Source organism: Heliconius melpomene, chromosome 15 (assembly GCF_056956725.1).
Source record: "Heliconius melpomene rosina isolate 202511_hmr_F chromosome 15, ASM5695672v1, whole genome shotgun sequence".
Taxonomy (NCBI): Eukaryota; Metazoa; Arthropoda; class Insecta; order Lepidoptera; family Nymphalidae; genus Heliconius; species Heliconius melpomene.
The window spans coordinates 9,543,586-9,569,417 of record NC_140403.1 but is presented as its reverse complement, the minus strand read 5'-3'; the positions used below and the strand labels follow the sequence as shown (position 1 = coordinate 9,569,417).

At 33.6% G+C, this 25,832-nt stretch overlaps 1 protein-coding gene across 2 annotated transcripts in view; it reads left to right on the top strand.

Moving 5' to 3' along the window:
* The window catches only part of wge (BAH domain and coiled-coil containing protein winged eye), a 108,932-nt gene that overhangs the window by 73,301 nt on the left and 9,799 nt on the right, over window positions 1-25,832 (top strand). For both annotated transcript variants that reach the window (XM_085197902.1, XM_085197903.1), the window contains 3 exons: window positions 771-966; window positions 3,594-3,695; window positions 21,746-21,856. In XM_085197902.1, coding sequence (XP_085054028.1) covers window positions 771-966; window positions 3,594-3,695; window positions 21,746-21,856 — 409 coding nt within the window. The remainder of the gene's footprint in view (window positions 1-770; window positions 967-3,593; window positions 3,696-21,745; window positions 21,857-25,832) is intronic.

Here is a 25,832-nt window from a genome sequence, read left to right as displayed (position 1 = left end):
TCGCTAGCTAACTCATTGTTGCCTAATTTAGACAATGTAACATTGTGTATGACTTTTAATTTTAATGAATACTAGTGGACCCGGACGCGGCTACGCCTGCTTGAACTATAAGAATATTTATTAAATATAATATAATATATTTATTTTTATAAGGATGAATATCAAAATATAAGTTCATTTTGGGTGACGTTTTCTTAAAACAACAAAGAAACTTTGCAAACCGTTGCATAGCAACGACGGTTGTTATTAACATGGCAGAATAAATTGCATGTCAAATTAAAAAGTATTTTAATTTATTAGTACATATGTGTAATGTAATGTTATATAGCCTATATCACTTCTAAAGAATGCAGCTTTCATACAAAACAAAAACATAGTAAATCGGACCAGTACATCCAGAGATCTTAGCGTTCAAACAAACAAACAAACAAACTCTTCCGCTTTATTATATTAGTATAGATTAGACTGGTGTTTTTTAATTTGCTCTTACAATAGCTTGATGTATAAGGTTCGATTCCCCTTTTAGGGAAGAATTTTGTGTGACTTAGTATGTAACTTGTCATCATATACTTAGAACAACCATTTTAAACTTTTGGCTTGTTATTTGCCATAACCAAAATAATTATTTTGTATTTCGTATCCATAATTTCGTTTTTAACAGTGTATTTTCACCTTAAACTACCAACATTTATGCAAAATTGATAGGAAATAATATACTAAATCTTCATACATCTGTTCTTTTTAATAAACCAAATACAATTTTCCCTCAGGTCATCCACACAGATGGTGGGTGCAGCCGCACCAATCCGGTCACCTGGCTCGGCGTGGCGGGTCAGAACCTGCAAGTGCAAGTGAAGAGAGAACCACAGCACGTCCACGTGTCCGAACTGGTTGCAGTCAAGCTAGAGCAAGCGAGCCCTGGGAACAAGCCTGAGCAACCGCCCATACCTGCGTCTTTGAATAATGGTAAGTTTTATTGTTAGATAAGTGTAAACGGTGTTGAGTTCCGCTATCTATATGCAATGTATGGAAAATTGAGCGAAAATTGAGTAACAGAGTGTCTTAACACAAGGTTCCCTCAACCTATTCTAATAATATTCCAATTTGGGTTTATATTACTCACAACCTTAATAAACGTAAATAAAAAAATGCTTTTTTGGATTAATTTAAAGTGTAAAATAAGACTTGACTAATACATTAAAGTACGAATTAAATTTTTAAAACGATGAATAAATAAGAAGAAAAACCTATATAAAACAAAAACACGCTGTCTCGAAAATGTAGTAGAAAGCCGAAAACGCCGCCATCTTAACACCAGGTTCCCTCTGCCTACTCCGCCATATGCGTGAACCTAAAAAAAAGCTAAAAATATATAAATTAAAAACGATGTTTATGAGACGTGAAATTGGTGTTGGCACACCACGGTCATTACCGGCTGTTAGGCGTGGCTTGGGCGATACTCAGATAAGCCTAGTTAGTTAAACTACTACTAGCTTTAAACTAGATACGCTCTTATTACTTTATGATAGCCTGGTACTTTAGAAGCAATGTTGCTTCGGTGTAAAAGTTTCAAAGAAGACTTGCAAGAAGTTTTTTTTAGCTCCACGCTGGTATCGTAAAGCAGACTCGGCATAGAAAAGATAGTTAGTGGTTAGACACTCCGTTTTTCAATTTCCATCGAATTTTCAAGACGTTATAGACGGTGTCTTGTTAGTAGACCTATCAGGGATGGGAAATAAGATAGATAGATATTGAATAATTTATTATTACTCCCAGTCGGAAACGAAAACACAACCGTCGCCTTTACAGTCATATGCTGTGCCACTATGCCACAACGTCCTACAATTTTATTTAAATTATTTTATTGTATACATGGAATGAACGGTCAATATGTGTATAATTAATACCAAATAGGCATTTCATTTTTTTTATTAGGAACTTCTTATCATTTTTAACTGGTTGATCTCTTATCTCAGAAACTACTTACTGGTTGGAATTGAAAAAATCGTTTTGTGTTTGCTTGTTACATTTACAGTGAACATCACGTTAACTATTCCGATATGTAGAAGTTATTTCTAGTTGACTGTGAGTTTTTAAAAGCTATTCGTTATATAAAAACAAAAAAAATCTCTATAAATTATAAAAGATAATGATGTCATTAATAATTAGCAAAAACTTTAAGCGTAATAAGGTAGTTGGTTCGAACAAACTCCTGTACACTCATGCCAGCCTAGTGATTTGAAAGACACAGCTGTTTGCGAAACTTTTCCTAACAATGACTGTATTGTATGGAAAATTTGTCATTTGAATTTCATTATAGACACTGCCCTTGAAATGGAGGAAAAATTAGTATTAATTATTATTTTGATTTTTTTAAAAGTTTAGTTTAATTAATAAGAAAACCCTTATCTGTTTTTTATCATTTTATTTTCCACAAAGATATAAATAAATAGAATATACTTTTATTAAATTAGTGAATCAATTTTACATTTTTAAATATAAATTATTATAAAAAAGATACATTTAAAAATATAAAAAAACCACTCTTCCGAGGGCGGGACAAGGGTCCAAGCCATCGGTGGCTAGGGCTCCAGGGAGAGGAACCTCCGCACAATACGTGCCGTCTCAAGTAATACTGCCTTCTGTATCCGGTTCTTGATCCAACAGCTAAGCGATAGCCTCTTAAGGTGTTGGTCGAGGCTTTTCGCTATTAGACCGTTAACCGAAACCACTATCGGCACAATGATAGTCGCATTGACATCCCACATGGCGGTAATCTCATGGGCTAGGTCCAAATTAAATAAATATATTATTATATACCAATACTACTCGAGTAATCTAGACTTATGACGTCAGTACCTAGAGGTCGTGATCTCTAATTCCTATTTAGATTATTAGCTCGGTCATCACTCAAATATGTATAACAGTAAATTATAGGTATCTAAGTAGATAAAAAAAGACATATTTTTAAAATATAGATAATAGCAATATGTGGAATTTGAACCCATAATTATCAATATCAGAAAACACATTTGAGCCAAGATAGCGTTAAATATCTTTCTTTATATACTTACAAATAACAAAGAACTTGCTACCACTTCATGTGTTCCTAGTACTTATAGGCATGATGATGCAATATGAGACAGAGGATGAAGGCGGCCTTGTAGTATAGCTATATATATATAGAAGTATAGTTTAGTTTTCGGTTAATAAAACACAGTGTAAATGAGGATTTTGTTTGAAATTATTTTATTTTTTTTCAGTTATTCTGATATTTATTTTTAAAAATCATGAATGTTTATTACTTCCAGAGTTTTAAGAATCAGCTTTATACTGTATCCCGCATACAGCAGGGTAGGCTGAGGGAACCTATTATTAAGACACGATTCCTCACTTTCCGCTGAATTTTTCCAGGCATTGCGTATAGCCTGCCTGCCGTTGCCTGGCGTTGAGTTCTGCTATTCAAAACATAACTTAAAAATTAGGCGATGCGTGGGAAACAATGTCTTAAATTAAGTTCCCTTATCCCGTTATGTGGGGAACCAGTGTGAAATTACATTTTTAAATATAAACTTATAATTGACTTGTCCTAGGTTCAATTCCTGTCGGAATAGCGGTGGCAAGGCAGAGGGTGGGTGACGCTGGGATCTACGCAGCGCTATCACAAAAGGACAATCAGAGATTACATGACATTGGTAAGTACTAACATTAATTACTATTATACCTATATATTTAGCACTAGACAAATTAATAATTTCTAATTATAAAATATGGTAGGAAAATGCTGATTTGCGGTAATATCTTCTTTTTCTACTTTCACAAATACATGGGATAAATTAGTTAATATTAATAATAGATATTTTTTTCTATATCACATAGTTCATTTGAAGCAACAATGTTTGCAATGCAATTACCTCACTGTTGCACCAAATTAGTGATTTTATTATTTAAGTAATCTCAAATAACTGGTATAAACTAAAGACACCGACGTTATGTTAATCAAGGCCGCCCTGAAGTTAGGGTTTCTGATCTTTTGAGCATTGTTAACTTGGCTTCCCAAATTAATATAAATACTTATCCAACACTAGGTTCCCTCTGCCTACCCTGATGTGTGCAGGATACAGCGTGAAGCTGAATTTTTTTTTTAATTCTAAAATTCAATCAGCGTAGCCATCTACAGCTAAAATCATGGCGGTCACTACTCGTCGAGCGTAGTATATAAATGAATAGTCCAATTTGTAACGCTTGTACCGGTTCGCAAGACCTTTCGGTAGTTCAGTGGCCGCTGTGACGTCACGGTAAACAGCACTCCTCACTACGTCTGTACGCCTGGTACCACTATGTATTTTACAACGGTGTGATTGAGGAAAAAAATAAACCTTTTTTTAAGTTGTTTAGTTAGATAGATAGATAGTCTCTAATATCATAGGAATAATGAACATTTTTGTATGACTTTTTGATCTGTTAATTAGTTTATTTTGTAAGATATTTTTTTGTTCATTCATTCATTTGCTGTTGATGTTTATTTATTTGTATTCATTGTAAAACTCGTTTTATGAAGATTGGCATTTCCATATAAGTTTGACCGATATATCATCTATTATTTTAGGAGAGTAAAAAAAAGCAGAAAAAAAAAAACATTCTTAGGCCCTTAATATCTACATGAACTTCTTTATTCTATTTAATTACTAAAGAAGTTTCTAGATAGAATAACAGTTAAAAATACAAATAAATATTTATAAGCCATAGTAGTGTATGTTCATACATAAAACTGAACAAGCATGAACACTTATTATCACTTAAGAGTTTATTTGTTGGAAGGCGCTAATCTCAGGAACTATTTTTTGCTTAGAATTGAAAAAAAAATTGTCTCAGATACTGCATTCATCAAGAAAATTATATATAGAAGTTGTTTTAAAATATATTACTATTTAATTGTTTTTATTTGACAAGGGCGAAATCACTGGTGAAAGTTAATCCCTTAAAAACTTTTTTAATTGTGAGGAGAAATAGAGATTCGCCTCTAAATTGTGAAATAAATAGATTCAATTTTCTATTCTATTTACTTCTAATTAATTGGTAAAAGCTAGAAACGTACGTGAAATAATTATAGTAAAACGATTGTTATCGTGTGAGTATTTTATTGCGTTAATCACTTTCGTGTCTAGAAATACTATTAGAATGTAAATGTAAGTTAACATTGTAGGCAGCTTCACTTAACGTTTTTTTAGCTTCACGCTATCCCGCACATAGCAGGATTGGCAGAGGTAAAGATGATATGTTGATAAGGTTATTTGTTTTTTGGACCAACAGAGTGTTTTGGCACTAGGTTCTCGTCGATTTAATTTCATGCACCTACCTACAACATAGGTATATCTAGGTATATGCAATCTTGCTTAGTCCACGTGTAAATAAAAAAGTTACAGTTTTTTTAATAAAAAATAATTAGTTATAGTAACACGCCACGATGTCACGTGACACACCTTATCCACTTGGATAAAGGACATGTCTTTATAAAAAAAAATATATAATTCATGTTAAAACAAAGTAACATAAAAATATGTTAAACAAAGCATAACCAATATTTTATTTAAAATACTATAGAAATGACTTCATTTATAAAACTTAAATTGTTTTAAACACCTTTACGTCGTAAATAGAACAACGGCTGTTTCCGCACTACATGCACAAAGACATACATACACATAAATAAATGATAAATTAGCTATAATTGTGGTTTTCCTCCACGTTGCCCACTGAAGCTTATATTTAATTTTGCATGTAAAAAGATCGTTAGCGATTATTTGCGATGCTCATGAGATTTATGGGTGTAACTCGTTTGAAACAATTACCTTTATGGTAATCGAGACAGTTGTGGCTCGGTGTGAATGTACACGCGATGTTTGTGGGTTCGGTTCCAATCTGGGGAATGAATTTTGTTAATTTCCCTGCTGTAGCAAGAGTTTCGCCAGTCAACTCACAATGTTTCGATTTGGGCTGAAAGGGTAGAACGTAGTGTCTTGGCTCTAGGTTCTTTTACTTACATTTCTAAAGTAAGAACAAATTATTTTAATTTAAAAGCAAAGTCTTAAGTTAACAGCTTTTTTGTCAGAACTGGACCACGACGGTCTCTGTCATTATACCTATTTGACAATGAATTCAATTCTTCCATTTTCTTCAAATATCGATTTATTTCTAGAACGCTACTAGAATAAATCGAAAGGCAGAAATATTAGAATCTTGTCAAATGTTGTTTTGTGTGCATATAAGCATATTTCTAAAGGACCCCCTTTAAATCTACACTTGGGTCTCAAGTCCCGAGAACAGCTTTGAACTCCTCACCCTCCAAGGCGTTGGGTTAATCCAAGGAATACTTAGTAACTTCTAGTATTCCTATACTTAATTATAACTGGCGTATAATATCAACTAAATGGCGATAAATCGATAACCACTATGTACCTACACGTAGAAAACATAATATGTAATTAATAAACTCACCTGTCAATCAGAAAGCAGATGTTTCTCCATCATTATAGCCTGCTTATACTAAGTAAATGTATGTATAAAATTTGCAATTATAGTGTTTTTATTGCCATTTATCGTACCTAATATAGTGCGTGGTGTATACAGTTTTTTTTTATTTTCAAGGAAATTTGGCGTCCATTTTGATAGCGTAATAAGTACTGAGAACTACTTATTAGAAAAAATGTATATATTATAAGAAAGAATTTAGGCTAGACAATGATTTTAATTACTAAAAGCTTAATTTATTTTTAAATGATAGCCGGTATGGGAAGTACGGCGTTGAATTCCGCCGCTTAACAAGCGATGTCTCAAATTAAAAGGAGCTAATTAACGTTTATATCTACATACTTATCTATTTTTATTTAAGTTAAAGTAACGGACATAAACAATTTTAGTCAGAAAAAAAATATTTTTATTTCGTCTTGTATGAATGTTCTTACCTATATGAAAGTATCCAATTAGTATTCATTAGATTTTACTATGATATAGTAAAATGTTTCAAATAAGATTTAAATTTAGACAGATTTGACAGGCACAATGCTAATAAAAATGATAATTTTACATTCTAATTACTTGTAGGAAAGAATAGCGTAACCTAACGCCGTGTATGTCTTACCAAACCGGGAAAATGGACTTTTTCTAATCACAGCATTTACAGTCCGACGTTATCAAGAAGGATAAATAAATTTTAGAAAAGCCATTTTTGTATAACTACGTAGGTACATCGTTCCCGTTCTAACTCGTAACGTGAAAACAAACAAAAAAACTACGATATTATCTAGAATTAATTCGCACAGCAAAAACGCACCTTACCAATTACATGCTAATCAGAGTTTTATAGTTAACTACCCACTGTAAATTGTACCGCTTTTATAGCTTTATGAATGCTCACTTTGGTGTACTGGCACAGCGTTTGACTGTGAACGCGATGGTTATGGGTTCGATTTCCTCTTGGGGGAATGAATTATTTTTCGTTGTGTTCCACCATTGAATGCAAGGTTTCGATATTTGGATGGTGCTCGTAAAAAATACCAATTCAAATTTAATTTCAAATACAATGTATAATCATTAAGCTATGGCATTCACTGGAATAAGGCCTATTAGGCTAGATAGAGTGTTAATACTCTGCGTGTTGGGTGGCAAAACTCAAAGCTTGCTTTTTCTCTTATAACCAGAGAGAGATAATGAAAATAACTCTTTCCACTACTATGCTTTCCCACGACTACCTATTAATTGTTACCGACTTATTTTAATAATTAACATATATTACCGGTAAATGCTTACAATTGGCAGTAAGGGGCAGTGTTCAAGATTGTGGTAGTTATAGGGGCATTAAGCTTATGAGTCATACCATGAAGCTCTTCGAGCGCATGATCGACCTCAGGCTCCGCCGAGAGTGTACTGTCTCTGAGTCTCAATATGGATTTCAGCCAGGATCGGGCACCATGGACGCCATTTTCGCCCTCAGAACTTTGATGGAGGCATACAGGGAAAAAAGGAGAGCTCTGCACGTGGCCTTTTTAGATCTGCAGAAGGCCTTTGACTGTGTGCCTCGTCAGTGTATCTGGTGGGCATTGCGATCCAAAGGGATCCCTGAGGCCTATATTGAGATTATCAGAGGCATGTACCACGATTCCGCTTCTATGGTTAGGACTGCTGTTGGCGACACTAGACCCTTCCCGATTACAGTGGGGGTTCATCAGGGCTCGGCTCTTAGTCCGTTCTTGTTCAATGTAGTGCTCGATACTGTCTCGGCTCACATCCAGGACCAGCCTCCATGGCTGATGATGTATGCCGACGACATAGCACTCATTGCCGAGAACCGACTGACGCTGGAGCGTAAAGTGAACCTCTGGAAGGGTACGCTTGAGAACGGCGGTCTTAAACTAAATGTGTCGAAGACAGAGTACATGGTCTGCGGGAGCCGGGACTCGAACACCATCCTTATAGGTCCTGAGCCAGCCGTTAAGTCGGAGAAGTTCAGGTACCTTGGATCCGTTATGCACGAGTCTGGAGGCATCGACCACGATGTCCATGGCCGGATAAGCGCTGCCTGGGCCAAATGGCGGGAGGTCACTGGTGTGGTCTGCGACCGCAGAATACCGCCCAAGCTCAAGGGGCTGATATACAAGAGCATCGTCCGACCGGTTCTTTTATACGGCAGCGAATGTTGGCCAGCACTATCTCGGCACACTCTGGAACTTCACGTCACGGAAATGAAGATGCTGAGGTGGATGTGTGGCGTAACGCGGTCTGACCGCATACGCAACGCATTCATTCGAGGTAGTCTTGGGGTCCGTGACGTAGCGGATAAGCTCCAAGAGCGTCGCTTGAGATGGTTTGGCCACGTTACGCGCCGGCCTAAGAACTATGTCGGACGCAAGTGCCTTGCTATACTAGTTCCTGGGGCGCGACCTCCCGGACGCCCAAGGAAGCGCTGGTTGGATGTCGTGATGCAGGACATGAGAGCCAATGGTCTAACCACCGAGGACGCAAAAGATCGTGCAAAGTGGAGTAGGTTAAGTAGGAAGGCAGACCCTGGTAATAGCCGGTATTAATGCCAGGAAGAAGAAGAAGCTTACAATAACGAAACGAGGAATCTATCTATGTATATAAAATCGAAAGTCACTCACTCATCACGAAATCTCAGAAACTACAAGTGCTAGGAATCGCAAATTTTGCATAAGAGTTACCTATAGGACGTAGGTGCTCGCTAAGACGGGAATTTGCAATATTCGACTTCTATGGGGTTGTTTTTGGGGTTGAAAGTTTGTATGAAACTTCGTTACTACAAATGCTAGGAGTCTCAAATTTTGCATAGACGTCACTAGGACGTAGTCATGGAGACAGAAATTAATAATAACATAGTTCACGCGGGTGTAACCGCGAACGGGTCGCTAGTAGGTAATATATGCGATATAAAAATACATGAAACAAACTACAATTATAATAAGATTCGTTATTAACTCTAGAATAACGAATACCTAACAACAATGGATTAGAAATTAACATTTGCATTTTACATATACCCACCCAATTATATGTTTTTTGTACTATTGAAATAAACATAGATTTTTATTACTTCAAAATTACTTAATTACTTTCATACAAGTATCTACTATAGCATAGATAAGAGCTCTTAAGAAAACTTATAATTATGAGGTACCGCCTGTTGTGATAATGTGTAATTAAATCTGATTTTATGAGGCGATCGCTGTATAATATATATATTTGAGGAAGTAAGTATAGTATTGTGCTAAATTAGCAATAAGAAGCTGCTCTGGTTTTGGTAGAGTGATTTTTACTACCTTAGATGTCTGTTTCCTTATAGCTTCAGCTTTATCCCAATTCTCGCATATAGCATTGTAGGGGGAACCTGGTGTTAAAACACTCCATTCCACACGTAATACCCGATTTTCGAGATAAGACATGTTGAGTGGCGAAACTCTATTTTTTTATTTTATACTCTACGGATTAATGGTCTGTACCTTTTGTATCTATTGTAATAAAACAGTTTCTCTTTTATTGCATAGCAGAGTAAACAAAGGGACCCTAACGTTAAGATATTTGATTTCCCAGACAGCGCCCTATTTTCAAGAAATTTCGTGTTGAGTAGCGGAATTCAACGCCGCACTTCTTCTAGTTATCTTAGACTCTACTAGTAATAAACACTTGTTAGCGATGGACACAAATACATCATAACGCTTTCATAATATTCTCTCCGCCAAATAAATAAATATCAATTCAAAAAGCAATTTAGACATATTAATAATGAATAGGTTCTCGTTCCGGCGAATAGAAAAATCGATAATCTATCGTCCTACCCCAAGCGACCCTTCTTCATACGGCAATAAACACGTTATTATTCACACTTACATACTGAATTACACTCTATCTAAATAGAAATAAAGTTGATTTTGAAGTTTACTAAAATCGTGAAATTAGAGAAGCATTCGGGGCTTCTTAATTAAACCATGGCATGACCAAGTATAGAAAAATCATTGTTATTTGTTATATATGTGTATGTAGGTTCAAATCGCTTAGGGGTCCACGTTGGGGTATATATAATGACAGAAAAATATATTATTTTTGATTTATATACAATACCTATACTAATAATGTTTTTATTATAATAGCGAATGGCAGTAAACATGCCTCTAATTATTATTTGGCTTTTTACCCTTTTAAGTACTTGGATAACAATGTGTATGACTAAATAATGAAGTGATATATGTATTGTTTAAAAAAAAGGCCAGTCGTGGCGTAGGGGCACAAGGGTGTGACTGTAAACGCGACTGGTTGTGGATTCAATGCTCACTCGAGAAAATGAAATATTTATTTAAATTTATATTTTCATTTCTCCGCTCTGGTGTCGAGGCAAGCGCGACGTTGAGGTCCGCCAAACGCATTTAAAATTAGGCGAAAAATGGGGCAACACCTACCAGTTTGTAAATCTACAACTGAATATTAGTCTCTAATACTTCTAAGCAATATATACAAATCGAATTTTAGTAACATTTCGGTTCGATTTGATCTTTTATTATTTTGAAGAATGAGTAAAAAGATTTATGAAGCAAGAGCGGTTGACATTCGATTGTTCTCGAAGATCGACCGATACTGGAGGCAGGTTATGTAAAAAGCATGAATACTCCATTGAGGGCATATATGAAGAGGTTGATGTCAGTGGACGAAGCGAAACAGATATGCAGAGACGTTGTTCTCCTTTGCTAGAGATAAAGATATCATTATATTGATCATTATCGATTAATTTGCACTATATGAGTTGGCTCTGTTCACCACCGAAGCGACGCTATATATTTTATATATTATAGCATAGGTACATATAATAAGTGCGTAATACCAACCCAGACATCGAGGGCCGTTGTAGCGTGGAGTATTTCTAATCACGTCGCGGCAGTTCGGCCCGAGCCCGGCCGCCCGTCACAAACATTTGGCGAACTTCCCGCCGTAGGGTTCCCGCTGTTTGGATAAAATTGAATTTGGTTTATATTTAGATGATTTCAGGTTAATTTAGAAAAAATATTATATCTTCAAATATAGTTAGGTTTTTAGTTCCGATCCTCATAATAAAAACACGGAATGCTTTTAAGATAACTTTTTTATCAGACAAGCAGACATCTCTAGATGGTGTGGAGGTATCGAGATAAAATTAATATCTAAGTAATATTCAATTCTGTGTACGGTCCCTCGGAGCACAGAAAAAATTAAGCTTCTAAGCCAACGCATATCCAAAGATACGATGATTTATACTTCGTTTTCGTCGGATTTTTAATAATATTCGCTGCTTAATCAAAACCTGGTATACGCTACTTCCCGTGGACCTATAATAATCTTCTTCTTCCTGGCATTAATCCCGGCTATTACCAGGGTCTGCCTTCCTACTTAACCTACTCCACTTTGCACGATCTTTTGCCGTGGACCTATAATAATGACATAATAAATTAGGCAGAAAAGTGAGTAATAACAAGCAAATAATTGTATTTATTAAATAAAACTTTACCTAAATGTGACATTTTACCAGCCCTATATAAAAACAAACGTGCAACAAGACAAAATTCTCACTCGGCAGCGACCCTCGGTGCTAGGGAGCGTTCACTCCCCCAGTGTATCTGCTTGTCTGTCTATCTTCTAACATTCTGGGTATTAAAGCTACTGACAAAATTAAATATGAGATATATTGGTATTTATCTATACTAATCTATACTAATATAATAAAGCGGAAGAGTTTGTTTGTTTGTTTGTTTGTTTGTTTGAACGCTAAGATCTCTGGATCTACTGGTTCGATTTACTTTGTTTTTGTTTTGTATGAAAGCTGCATTCTTCAGAAGTGCTATAGGCTATATAATATTACATTACACATATATACTAATAAATTAAAATACTTTCTAATTTGACATGCAATTTATTCTGCCATGTTAATAACAACCGTCGTCGCTACGCGACCGCGTTCGTTACCGCGTCATTGATTGATATTCATCCTTATGAAAATAAATATAATAGTCACTTTTAGCATTTCATCTAGATTGAAATTATATTTCTATAGAAATTATATTCTTATATTTCAAGCAGGCGTAGCCGCGTCCGGGTCCGCTAGTAATATAATAAAGCGGAAGAGTTTGTTTGTTTGTTTGTTTGTTTGTTTGTTTGAACGCTAAGATCTCTGGATCTACTGGATCGATTTACTTTGTTTTTGTTTTGTATGAAAGCTGCATTCTTCAGAAGTGCTATAGGCTATATAATATTACATTACACATATATACTAATAAATTAAAATACTTTCTAATTTGACATGCAATTTATTCTGCCATGTTAATAACAACCGTCGTCGCTACGCGACCGCGTTCGTTACCGCGTCATTTTGATATTCATCCTTATGAAAATAAATATAATAGTCACTTTTAGCATTTCATCTAGATTGAAATTATATTTCTATAGAAATTATATTCTTATATTTCAAGCAGGCGTAGCCGCGTCCGGGTCCGCTAGTTAATAGTATAAATATTTAGAAAATAAAATGAAAGTGACAGCAAACACGGTGATTGTGGATTTGATTCCCATTTCGGGAATAAAACATTTAATATTTTCATTTCCTCGTTCTAGTAATCAGACAAAGCCGACGTTGAATTACGCCACTTAACATGCAATGACTTGAAATTTCGGCGGAGAATGGGGAACAAAGTGTACCTATGTCTTAACGCTAGGTTCCTTCTGCTTACCTTGCTTTATAAAGTGAAGCTAAAAAATAAAAAAAATAAAAAGAGAAAACTAAATTTAGTTAACTTGAGAAAGATATTAATATAATACGATATTTTTAATGCCATTTCTAATTATCTTTGATATTCTAAGTAAAAGTAATGTATATTCTAATGTAGGGAATAGTCCAAGTTTCTTCATTGGTTCATTAATTTCAGAGCATTTAATTTCGGTATCAACATATTTGTCAATAGGACATATATACAAAAATAATAACTACAGGCAGTAGGTAGTTTGATAATTAACAGATATTTAAATACAAATATCTTCATTTTCCTGTCATAATAACTTTGATGTTGAGTGATGATGACAGAAAACACAGTGCGGACGAGCGATAGGCGACAATTGATGGCCGCCGTATGATTTAAAATTGTTATTTTTAAAAAAATATTGTCAAAGCAGAGAATATATTTTCAACGTAAACACTATTTTACCCATATTTTTACAGCTTTAATCTGTACCCTTTATATAACAGGTACACAAGGGGAACCTAGTGTAAAAACACTCCGTTCTCATTATGATACTTCCGTTCTTCACTTTCCGCCGAATTCTAAAGACATTGCGTGTTGAGTGTATAACTTTACTTCACTCAACACTTATTATCTCAAATTCTTATGGAAAGTAGTTCCCCACTTTCCGTCATGTTACCAATCGGAAAATGGTTCCCCAAATTTCATTTTGTCTTGACGCTAGTTTATCTTTGTGTACACTATTATAGAGGGATAGAGCGTGAAGCTATGAAAAATAAATAATAAACATACAATTTGTACCTACGTAATAATCCCCATTTAATCAGTTAATCAATTTATCCTGCATTAATTAAAAACGAAACCTGTTTAAAATGCATGCTATCGCCTATAAACTGTATGAAATAATACTCCGGTGACCTATTTTAAGGTTATACAACTTTAAATATTTAACTAAAAATGTAATTTAAAAAATTATATTAGGTTTTTATATGCATAGAATATGAAAACTAATTGAAATATATATATGTATGGAAATGGCTTTTCTTAATAACTAGTGTTTCGATGCAGTTGAGAAGTACTGAGTTTTGATTGTATCAAACTACACCTAAACCTCTGACGTTTACTTTTAGATACCTAGGTAGGTACATTACCTACCACTAAAGTTTTAGACGTAAAATACACTATTAGTGTATGCTATTATAGCACCGAGTCTACCATTTTTGTTTTATTCTTTAAATATAACGTAGATATTCAAAATTTCACTAACGAAAAGAATATTTTCCACCATACAACTTTCAATTTAGTAAATGCGTTTGTAAAATTTAGAAAATTTAATTTAAATTCGCACCCTATTCTCAACCTTATTGCGTACGAATAAGATAGATTTTTCATTTTCATCCATTTTCTAAGGGTGAAAAGTACCGCTATCTGCCCCACGGATGTTTACATAAAGAATGTCATCTATGCTGTTAGTTTGTTGCTTAGAAGTTGACGATAATTTGAGATTTTTTTTAAGGTCTTTTTTATATTTTTAAGTGCAAATGCTTTTTTAGTTAAGTCTGGGTATTAGAAATATGATGGAGATAAAATTTCAAATATTCTCCTTCTCTTATGATATTGGGCTTGGTGTTGATGCACAGCATATATTACCTAGGTATATTATTAATCAGATCAAAGATTTTTTTAGCTCCACGCTCTCTATCTCTCACATAACAGAGTAGGCATAGGAAACCTGGGCACCAAAATATTGAGTTCCAACACTCAATACGCAATACCTTCAGAATTCGGCGGGAAATGGGGAGCGGAGTGTCTAAACAACAGGCTTCCTCTGCCTATCCTGCTAAATGCGGGATAAAGTGTAAACGGAAAAAAAAACATTAGTAAAATTACAAAAATAAATCAGCCTCACTTTGTATCCCGCACACAGCAGAGTAGACAAAGCGAACCAATTGCCAAGACACTCCGTTCCCCACTTTCTGCCACCAGAGCGGTGAAATGGAAATATAAACGCAAATAAATATTTCACCGACACCAGAGCGAAGAAAAAATAGAAACATCAATAAATATTTCACTTCCTCGAGTGGGGATCGAACCCATAACCATCGCATTACTGCCGCTGCGCCACGACGGCCTCTAAACATTAGTAAACCCTTTATTATCCGTTACCTGGCAGCCGTCTAGTGCGCAGTTACCGCGTGAATGTCACATTGTTTTGTCTAAGCCCGCGTCACGCCACCGCCACCTCTATATGCCGCCCTGGTACTTTTTTGTGTAACCCCTCTCGCTTTTTATAAATGAAATTTGACACTATTTGGATATTTGAATTTGGAACTTATTGTTGTTGGAATAGTGTTGTTAATTATGTTATTGAGTTATTGCAAGTTTTGTTGAGTTTAATCGTCGCGTCCGTTTGTATGATTTAATGAAATTATTATTTGATAAATAATAATTTAATTTATTGAATTAAGTGACACTCTTATAAAAGTAGGTAAGTTTACGTAATGTGATTGTCATTATTTTGATTATAATTTTGTTATGATTATTTCTATCCCGCTCCTCTTGAACGGTTTTCAAGAGGCATGGGGTTAAATTCCACTATGTTAAAAAATATACGTTTCTTTAATTTTTTTTTCTGTATTATATGTGAAATATATTTAAAGAAAATTTGTAGGTGCAATTAGTTATGTTGCTTGTTAATTTTTACTGTATATGTAGATTCTTTGCTCTATATTTAGGAGACGACGGACGGTTGTATTTGTTATAAGTTCTGCGTTTGCGTTTTTTTATTTACTTATAAATACAACATTAAAATGTACCTTAAATTTTAGTATAGATATTATTTTTATAAAATTTTACATTTTATAAAATTTGAAAATTTGATACTTAATAATTTTTTAAACTATAATTATATTTTAAAATAATTGATTCCCAAATTTTATATATTAGTTAACTATACTTATTATTTATAATCAATATCGGTACAGTACCTACAGTAAATTCTGATTACCATCAGCTGATGCGGTACGTAGAATCGATACGGCATCGTTACAATACCGCTAAATACCGGGCTGCAGTCGGCCGATACCGTCATTCTATTTACGCTACGCCTCGCCACGCTGACCGCGCAACGACGGTCTATTTCTAGAATAGACATTCATTAATTTAACCTAGATCTAAACCTAAAAAAACCATTATTAATAAAAAAAACTAAATTAACAACAATACTTTGAAAATTTTATTTAAATTCGGTTACGTCACTATTGATTGGATTCGTGATATCGATTTTTCATTGACAATCGAAAGCGATAATCGCGGAAAATGTATTTTATTCGATACGTCGGAAAATCCTAGGGGAACGACAGTTATTCGGCGTCGGATAAACCCTTTTCTTCAGCGCGCGTGATACTAGGCTATCATCGGTTGTGAGGAGGTGTGTTGCAGCGAGGTGTGCGTGCGAGACAGACTTATGTGTGGAATGCTGGTGTTAGAGTGAGACCGGTGATGTGAAGGTCAACTGATAGGTTGCACAGAGTATGTTATTATAGAGATTTCTTTTTGTTTGATTATTTTTATAGTTATAAGTAAAATGTTTTATTACTATTTATCTTTATATTGTGAATTTTGACACATATATCTAAAATAATTCTAAAAATATAAAAAAGTAAAACAAATAGTTTGATGAATAAATAATATAATTGTGTTGTTTTAATACAAATTATTTATAATACAAAACTCATATTACAATCAACTTTTAAAAAATAATACAACAAGAAAAAAGACAAAAACACACTCACACTAAAACACTCTCTGAAAACATTTACTCTATGTGATTACAACTAACGACCAAGACAGCGCTATGCGTGCGAGCGGGAGCGACAATAGAGCACGTGCTCTTATTGCGTAGCGTTCGCTCCTCGCGCGGCTGCCGCTCCGATACATCTCATTGTGGGAATTTTGTTTGTGGAGTTTACTTATTTTTATTGTTTTTTTTAATTTTCTTTACAAATTATGTATTTTATTAATGTTTTGTGCGGTGTTAAAATACGCTAATCAATACGTGTTGTCTGGAATTCTTGTAATAAGTTGAGAACGGAGTGTCTTGACACTAGGTTGTCTCTATCTAACCTGTTATACCTACGCGGGATACAGAGTGAAGCTGAAAAAGATATTCTGTTTTAGCTTCACGTGTGCATCCTGCACATAGCAGAGTAGGCAGAGAGAACTTAGTGGTAAGACACTCCGTTCCCCACATAACAATAATACCTACTTAGGTATTTTTCAATTTTCTTTACTTAGGAATACCTTATATTCTACTATTTATGTTTTGTTTGTTTGATAGATATAAGTATACTTTTGAAGTTATACAGCCAATAAAATATTTCTTATCATATCACTTATTCTGGTAATAAAATAAAATGGAAGAAAGGAGTGTCTTAACACTGGGTTGTCTCTGCATTAATAATTAGCATCATTCATAAAATTCAATACGAACATAAAAAAGTAGGTAGGTACATTTTGAATGGAATCTCTAACAATTCGCGACGTTAAAAACAAGTCGCTGTTTACATAACAATATTGTATCAGTTCGCAGAAACATTACAAGGCTTGATAAAGGAATGTTTTTAAAACAGATTTCGTTCCAGTAGGTAGTTTATCTAATACTGACTCATTCAGTTGAGTAATTTTACCTAGGTATTAATTTATTATTTGTGCCTTTATTTATATTATACTTCATTTGAAACTAGATTTTAACTGCGGCTTCACCTGTTTTGGCAAAGACAATAAGTATCTGTATTCGTATTTACAAACCGCTCTCAACTTTGAGATGTTGAGAGCGATCTCGAGATGCCGTTTTAGTAATCTCTCTCTCACTCTCAAGATCGATCTCAGTGTTGAGGGCTATTACTAAACACGAACCTAAGGGTGATGTATAAAACATGACACATTTTTAATGCGCATGATAACTCTGACCGCAGGTAATAATGGTTTACACCGAATTAAGTAAATTAACGTGATTTAGGCTCGTGTTTATAAAACGCTTTCAACTCTGAGATAAATATATAATTTATGAATGAAAACGGCATCTCAAGATCGTAATCCTCTAGAACGCCTATACTAAACAAACATACGTAGTATCTTTTAAAAAAATATTCGATATTTTTTTCTTTTTGTCAAAATTATCCTAAACATCCTAATATAAAAGAAATAATATTTAGAAAATGAATAATATTATAGGAATGTTGGATAAACAATTAACCGGACACATGCTCATATCGATCATTTCGATTTTTATATCGATATCTACAAATATTTATTCTAACTTTGGTTACAAGAAAAGTAAATCGATTTATCAAATTTATTGGCCACTTATCTATAAAATAATAGTTATGATACTGTTATCTGGTGCTCGACTGATTATTTAATCAAATTGACTTCTGTGAGTAGTTCATTAAGTAGGTATGTAGGTATGTTTACGTTGAGCGTGGGTTCAATTCCATCGAAGTAATTTTAAGTAATATTCGATAGATAAGTGGACTATTCTTCTTCTGATTCTTCATTCTCTTTTTTAATGTGAACCAGTTGTGCCTGAGATTAAGGTTCAACTAAGTCAACTCTTCAGCTTTATAATATTATAAGTACCTACCTAGTAGTAGGGTACAGTGTATTATTACCTTCACGAGTATTTTTTAGTGATAAGACACTCTGTTCCCATTAAGCCACTTTCGTTGCCCACTTTCCGATGAATTCTGGAGGCATTACGTATTGAGTGGCGCAACTCAGCACCGCTCTTTGCCTCGTTTACCAGAGCGAGGAAATGAAAATAATATAGTGAATATTTATTGTTTCATTGAGTTTAAAAAATATTAGTATTGTATAATATCCATAGGTATTTCATTAATAATCACCTATTTCAGAAAGAACGACATCTTCTTTCTAAGTTAATATAATCGTCTTATAATCGTATAAGTACAATACTAACATTTATTATATGGGCTAGAAATTAAAAACCACTTTTTAAAACGCATTGAACAAACATAATTATCAACATTTTGATTTCAAAACCATAAAATCAAGAATAAAGATACCTAAAGCATAATTTCCATTATTATCGAAATTAGTTTTAAATTGTTCTACTAAAAGAGATTTATCGACCGTTTAAAATAACGGAAAACATTTTTAACTTACAATTGGGTTAGTCCGGAACTAAAACTGGTTTTATCACGTTCAAGCTCTCGAGTCTCGTACTATAATTACTGGTGACCCGAGAGTGTGGTGCAGCCAAGTTTTTTTTATGTAGGTAGGTACCTACTTGTTGCATTATTGAAATATTATGTTGTTAAGCGGAATACAACACCGCGCTTTATCATTAAAGAAGAGATAAGAAATGTAAATAATTCTGTCGAGTGAGAATCGAATTTCCAACGACCGCGACGACCTTATGGAATGCTTACATTTTAAAAAAAGTTTACTTATTTAAATAGATGCTTACAACTTAAATAAGTTGTAAGATGCGTATAAGAATTTCGACGTAGTTTGATGGGAACGTATGTCTTAAATGTCAGCACGTATTGGACGGTGTCCAAGAAGCGTAGGTTGAAATTCTGCTATGTAAAATTTTTTATTCGTTGTCAAAAAAAAATGATTTTTCTTTACTATATGTGGAATGACACTACTTTTCTTTTTTATTAATAAATAAATCTAAAACTGTCCTTGATTTTATTTTGTCACGTTTGATTTCTTGACACTAATAGTGACACGAAAGTGTGCCACAGTCAAATTATAACTTATTAGTTTATGAAAATAAATAAACTAAGGTTAAGTTAATTTCGCTTAGTTTGATAAGTTTTACTGAATGAAAACAGATTTCTAACCATTTTAGTATCTAATTTAACGTTTATTATACTGCACACCTTTATACTACCTATGTAGGTATTATATGTGCCTTTATATCTTTTCTTATATATTATTTTGAGGCCAGTCGTGGCACAGGGGCATAAGAATGTGACAGTGACTGTAAACGCGACTGGTTGAGTTACGCCACTCAACACACAATTCCTGTAGAATTCCGCAGAAAATGGGAAACAGAGTGTCCTATTACTACACTAGGTTCCCCCAGCCTACCCTGCTGTGTGCGAGATACAGCGTGTTTACGCTAAATACTCCGCTAGAGAAAAAGTGTTTTTATGAATAAGTGCAGTTTTTATGATATCTTACGAGATAATCAAGAATATAGACACAAAGACAACACAAAGCATATGCATTTGTTCCTTTTTTATTTAGAAGACAGCGTGGGTGGCAGAAGTTAAATCTATGCTTTATAAAACAAGATTTTATGAATACTCTGATATTCTAATAGGCACGTTCCCCCGAGATAGGATCAAACCCACAATCACGTAACTGTCTTTATTCTTCGGCTTCTGTGTTGTAATTTGTATCACGACGCCAAATGTTATAGGTACGTTTAGGTAGTAAGATTAGTTACTTTAATAAAGCCAGTGACAGCGCGTGACAGTGTGTGTTCGATTCCCACCCGAGGAAATGAAATATTTCGTATTTTCATTTAATTTCTTCTCTGATGTCAAGGCGTAGCGCGATGTAATACCTAGTGGGGAAAAGAGTGTCGTTACACTAGTTACCTTTCCAAGTACGGGACACATAGGTAGGTAGATACTTACTATGTATCTCGCTAAAAAGTATATCGTATGTTAAATGATTTCTAATTCTAGGTAGGCATTTATTCAACAATCTCTAGGTACATTATGTCATCAATGCATCTACTAATTTTCAATCTATTCGTGCCTATTATGTGTAAAACACCGCATTTATCTCATAGATCAACTCACGACCTATGATATACCTAGATATCACGTTTTAAGGAAGGAAAACACTTAAAAATAAACTTGAATTGACGTTAGGAAAGTCCTAATGCTTATGTTTGTGTATATTTGAGGTAATATTTTTTAGTAAGTACCTAAGTAGAATAAATGAAAGAATATTAGAGGTGCTAGGATTTTAGAATAAACAATATTTAGGATGTTAGAATAATTGCGATTTGGACTATGATTATAATTTATAATTATTAATCGTTTATTATGAAGAGATTTTTATAGTTTCTTTTGTTTTTTTTTATACTTAAAGGTTTTCCTATAGGTAAATCACTTCAAAAATTAGCTTTAAAACTTTTAAGACATTGTCCTTTGTTGTTTAGAGCTACATGTGTGTTTGAAGGTATACTATAATAAATTAAAATGCTTGAATAAAATAATATTATGTCCTATTTATTTAAGTACATATTTAAAATAATTAAATATGTTGATTTGTTTTGTAATAACATTTGAAAAATATCCATATTTGTTGAATTTTCTTTTTAATATGTTTAAATAAAAATTATTTCCAATAAACCTATCGATATACATAATATAATCATTAATTACTAGAAATATAAACCGTTGAAAACAACCACATTGTCATTGCAGACGCAGCGCAGGCGGCCATGACGGTGGGCGTGGCCAACGTGCTGTGCGACGACCGCCCCGCCCCCCTCGCGTGGCCCACCCCCACCCCCGCGCCCCTCTGGCAGTACCCAGGTAACGTAACCTCCCACGGAGTGATGCTCGCCTGGTAACTGCGCGCCAAGTATTGCGAGGCGTTTTAGCGCTCGCTTGCCGTTTCTCATATGATACAAATATCGGATAGATAGAAGACCTCCTAAACGGTTATGATGCTTTGGTGTTGTTGCAACCGAGTTTTGTGTATCGATTTTTTGGTTATCGATTTTTTTTTGATTAGTTGGTTAGCGTGGTGTACGGGCAGCGTTGGTGTTACGCTGCGTTTGTGGGTTCGATTCCCATGAGGGTGAATGAATTATTTGTATTTCCTCGCTCTGGTGACCACGGCACAAAATGCGGCGTTGAGTTACGCTCAACACGTAATTTGACGTGAATTGTGAATGAGGTGAGGAGTTAACACTAAACACTAGTTTCTCTCTACCTACACTACTAAATGGGAATACCAAAATAAATTTGAGTTTCACATACTTTAAATAGATTTTTTTTTGGTTTATTTTTTTTCTAACGGTAAAGGCCTAAAAAGGATCACTTGGGTTTTAGGTACATATTTAAGGTTTTTTTTTATTTTCATTTATTTTTGTTCTGCTTTCAAAATTTTATTTTTTTAAATATATCTTTAAATAACAAATAAAAAATGATTTTAATAATTTAATTTTTATTTTTAAATAATTTTTTAAAGATACATTTTTTAAAATTAAATTATAATGATTATAATTTCCGTCCTAAAAATGCCGTTACAGTTACACATTCGACAAAAATCAAGTTTACAGGACCACATTCCGTTGAGTCTTTAATTTGACCGATTATAAATGTAATCAGTCGACAGTAAACCATTGTCGATCTAATTTATTTTTTATACAAAAAAAAACAGTCGGTTTCATAAATTTACGGTAAATAATTTAAAATACAATTTCTTTATTTAAATATGATAATTTTTATATTATACCACATTTCCTTAAAAATAAATAAAATTCATATTAATATATAACTTCATTCCAAATGAAAATCCGTTACAGTTACACATTCAATTCCACAAATTTATAAAGTACAAAGTACTTTAAGTTTAGTTTCACATTCCGTTGCGTGTTCAATTTGACCGACTATAAATGATGTAATCAGCCTCCCACCACTGTCGGTCTAATTTGTTTTTTAAAAAAGCTTTTTTGGCCGACACTCGATCCCGTTTATTACGGCCACCGGTTTCTTTCAACGCTCTTATAATTTTATTTTTGTTTCGTAATGAACTAGCTTGCGCCTGTGGTTGTTTCGTCGACAAAGGATGTACTTTTTTTTATTTTCGCATAAATCTTTTGGTTATCTATTAAAGAAATTTGATAATGGCTCGTTAACTTTTTAATATATTATGGTCGTTTCTGTAAGGCATGTTGTTTTATTTTATTTGCTTTGTCTTTGTTAGGGTTTAGAAAAATGGTAATTGTATGAAAATATTTAAGAAGGTACATATATAAAATATTGTAAATATACACAAAAAAACTCATTCTAAAGACCTTTCAAAACTTAAAATATGTAAATAATCCACATGGGAAGATTAAAATCCTTTTATTGTTAATCCTTAGTCACAGAAAAGTGTAGCACTGTCTCTGAAGTTTAGTTTCACTTTTAGATATTGCAGGTAGATTCAAAGATATTAAAGGATAAGTTTTTAAACATACAATATCGTAAATTTATCAATAGGTCGTTTGTAGCCCTTCTGTTCGCTAAACTTTCTGTATAGATTTAATACATTTTACGCAAACTGATCATTAAATACATAAACCTAATATTAGCTTCTACACAAACAAAAGAGATTGGACCCTGCTCAACTGGTCTTAAACAATAACCCATTACGCTGTAAAATATTTTGAAATCTATATCCTAACAAAAAGTTATTTTTTTATGAAACCAAGATGTTTCTATCTAATGGCGTGTTCTTGTAACAGAATATGATACTACTACCTTGTATACGCAGATAAAACGTAACCCGAAACTATTAGATCCAACCTGTGACCATCTAGTCAAATGTAAAACTGACTGACTGATTCCATCACCCGGCAAATCGCTTCCCACACGCCAGCGGAACTCGTGTCACTACCAACCCATAAATTATCCATCATCCGAAAAAACATGCAAAAAATAATCGTAAAAACTCATTTATCGATAACTCCACTCGACTTAAGTCCTGCCCTAAATTTTAAGTCCCACCTCCTAAGCTCCGCCTATACAACGTCTCAGCCAATCAGAGGCGAGCGTGTTCTAAAGGATGGATCTAATTAGTTACCGCCCCTTTCGTTTTTAGTGTTGTGAATTAGTTCTTTTGTTTGTTTTTTTTTGCCGGCGATTATAGTTAGTCTTTACACTTTACGGTTATGAATTTGACACCTCACGCGATATTATCGTGAAAAAGATTAAAAAAAATTAAACTGACTTAACACGTCAAATTGATAATCTGTATTCCATAATAATAGGGTGAATATTTAAGTAGATATATTTATTAATGTCCTTTGTTTATTTTATATTTTACTTTCCTTAATAAGGCTATAAATAAATATAAGTACTTTATAATAACCGATTATGGCGCATTTAAGTAAAAACTATTTTATTAATAACCAAGACAAAAAGGAATTATAAAAATATATTGAGTCGTTTTAAATAGAATATTTCATTTATTTTACTTTTGACTGTAAGTAAAAACAAAATTAATAATTGGTAATAAAAATATAATGGCTATTAATATTCGATATATTTTTCTTTCCAATGATATATCCTAATTGACATTCAACTAATAACATGGTGTTAATTGACAAAACGTGACTAAACTACTAAAACGTAAACAATTCCTTAATCTGTTTAACTTATTTAAGTTAATTAACACGAAAATCTCGTTAATTGACTTAAATAAGGACTTACCTTCTAATCGTTGGCTAGACATTTTTGGTGACTCAATTTAGTGTAAATTTAGCAAAAATACATATGTGTAAGATTATGTGGTCATGAGGTTAGGTATGTGAGTTATTCTTTTTTAATATTTTCTTTTCTTCGCCCTGATACCAAGGAAAAAGCCCGGAGTTGTTCCGCCACTCAATACACGCAATGTGTGTTGAATGGCGTGAATAAATAACTGAAATATAGATGCCAATTATATCATTGGTAGGTAATATTAGCTTATAAGTATAATCGATATGGTAACCGACCTAATTTTTATTTTTTATCTTCCATGTACAGAATCGACTTTTCTATCATTTTATTATACAAAATCCATTTTTAAGCTTCCTTTAAATAAAACATTTAGGTAATATTTTCTTGTTTTCGCTTTGGTGTCGAGACAAAGCGCGGCGTTGAGTTCTGCCACTACGTTTTGTTACTGTAATTCGGCGGTAAGTGGGGACCAGAGTGTAAAGATTCCTTGTAAGTTATCAGTTATTGAGTAATAGGTAGATAATATGTCGTTTGGTTTGTTAAATTTTAATAACTCATCGAATATTAGGTATAGGTATTTAAGAAACTATTAAATTTAAGGAACTGAAATAAACTTAATGTTACCAGAATTACCTTAAATATTCTGAAAACGCTTTTTGACATTTCTTGTATCAACAATCACATTTATTCATTGCAAACATACCAACCGTCATTCCTTACGAAATTCCATTCCTTACAAATAAAAAATGTTCGATAATATTTAAATAGAATCAAAACAAAGAGGACATAAATAATTTATCAAAGAAAACAATCGTTTACAAAAATCGATTTGTATGCGATGCGTCATCCCTTTTAATTCTAATTCGGTAGATTAAAGAGGCGATTCCGGAGCCTCTCTATTATACACCCGTCTCTGTCTTTCATTAACAAATTATATATTGCTATCTCACTCTAACATAGGGACGCGAATGGAATACGTCAAAACGATTATCGTATTTCGTTTCGTTTTCACGCCTTGATGATTTTTTCGATGTTTGAGCACATGTGGTTGATTGTTTTGTTAAGAGAAATAATTGGT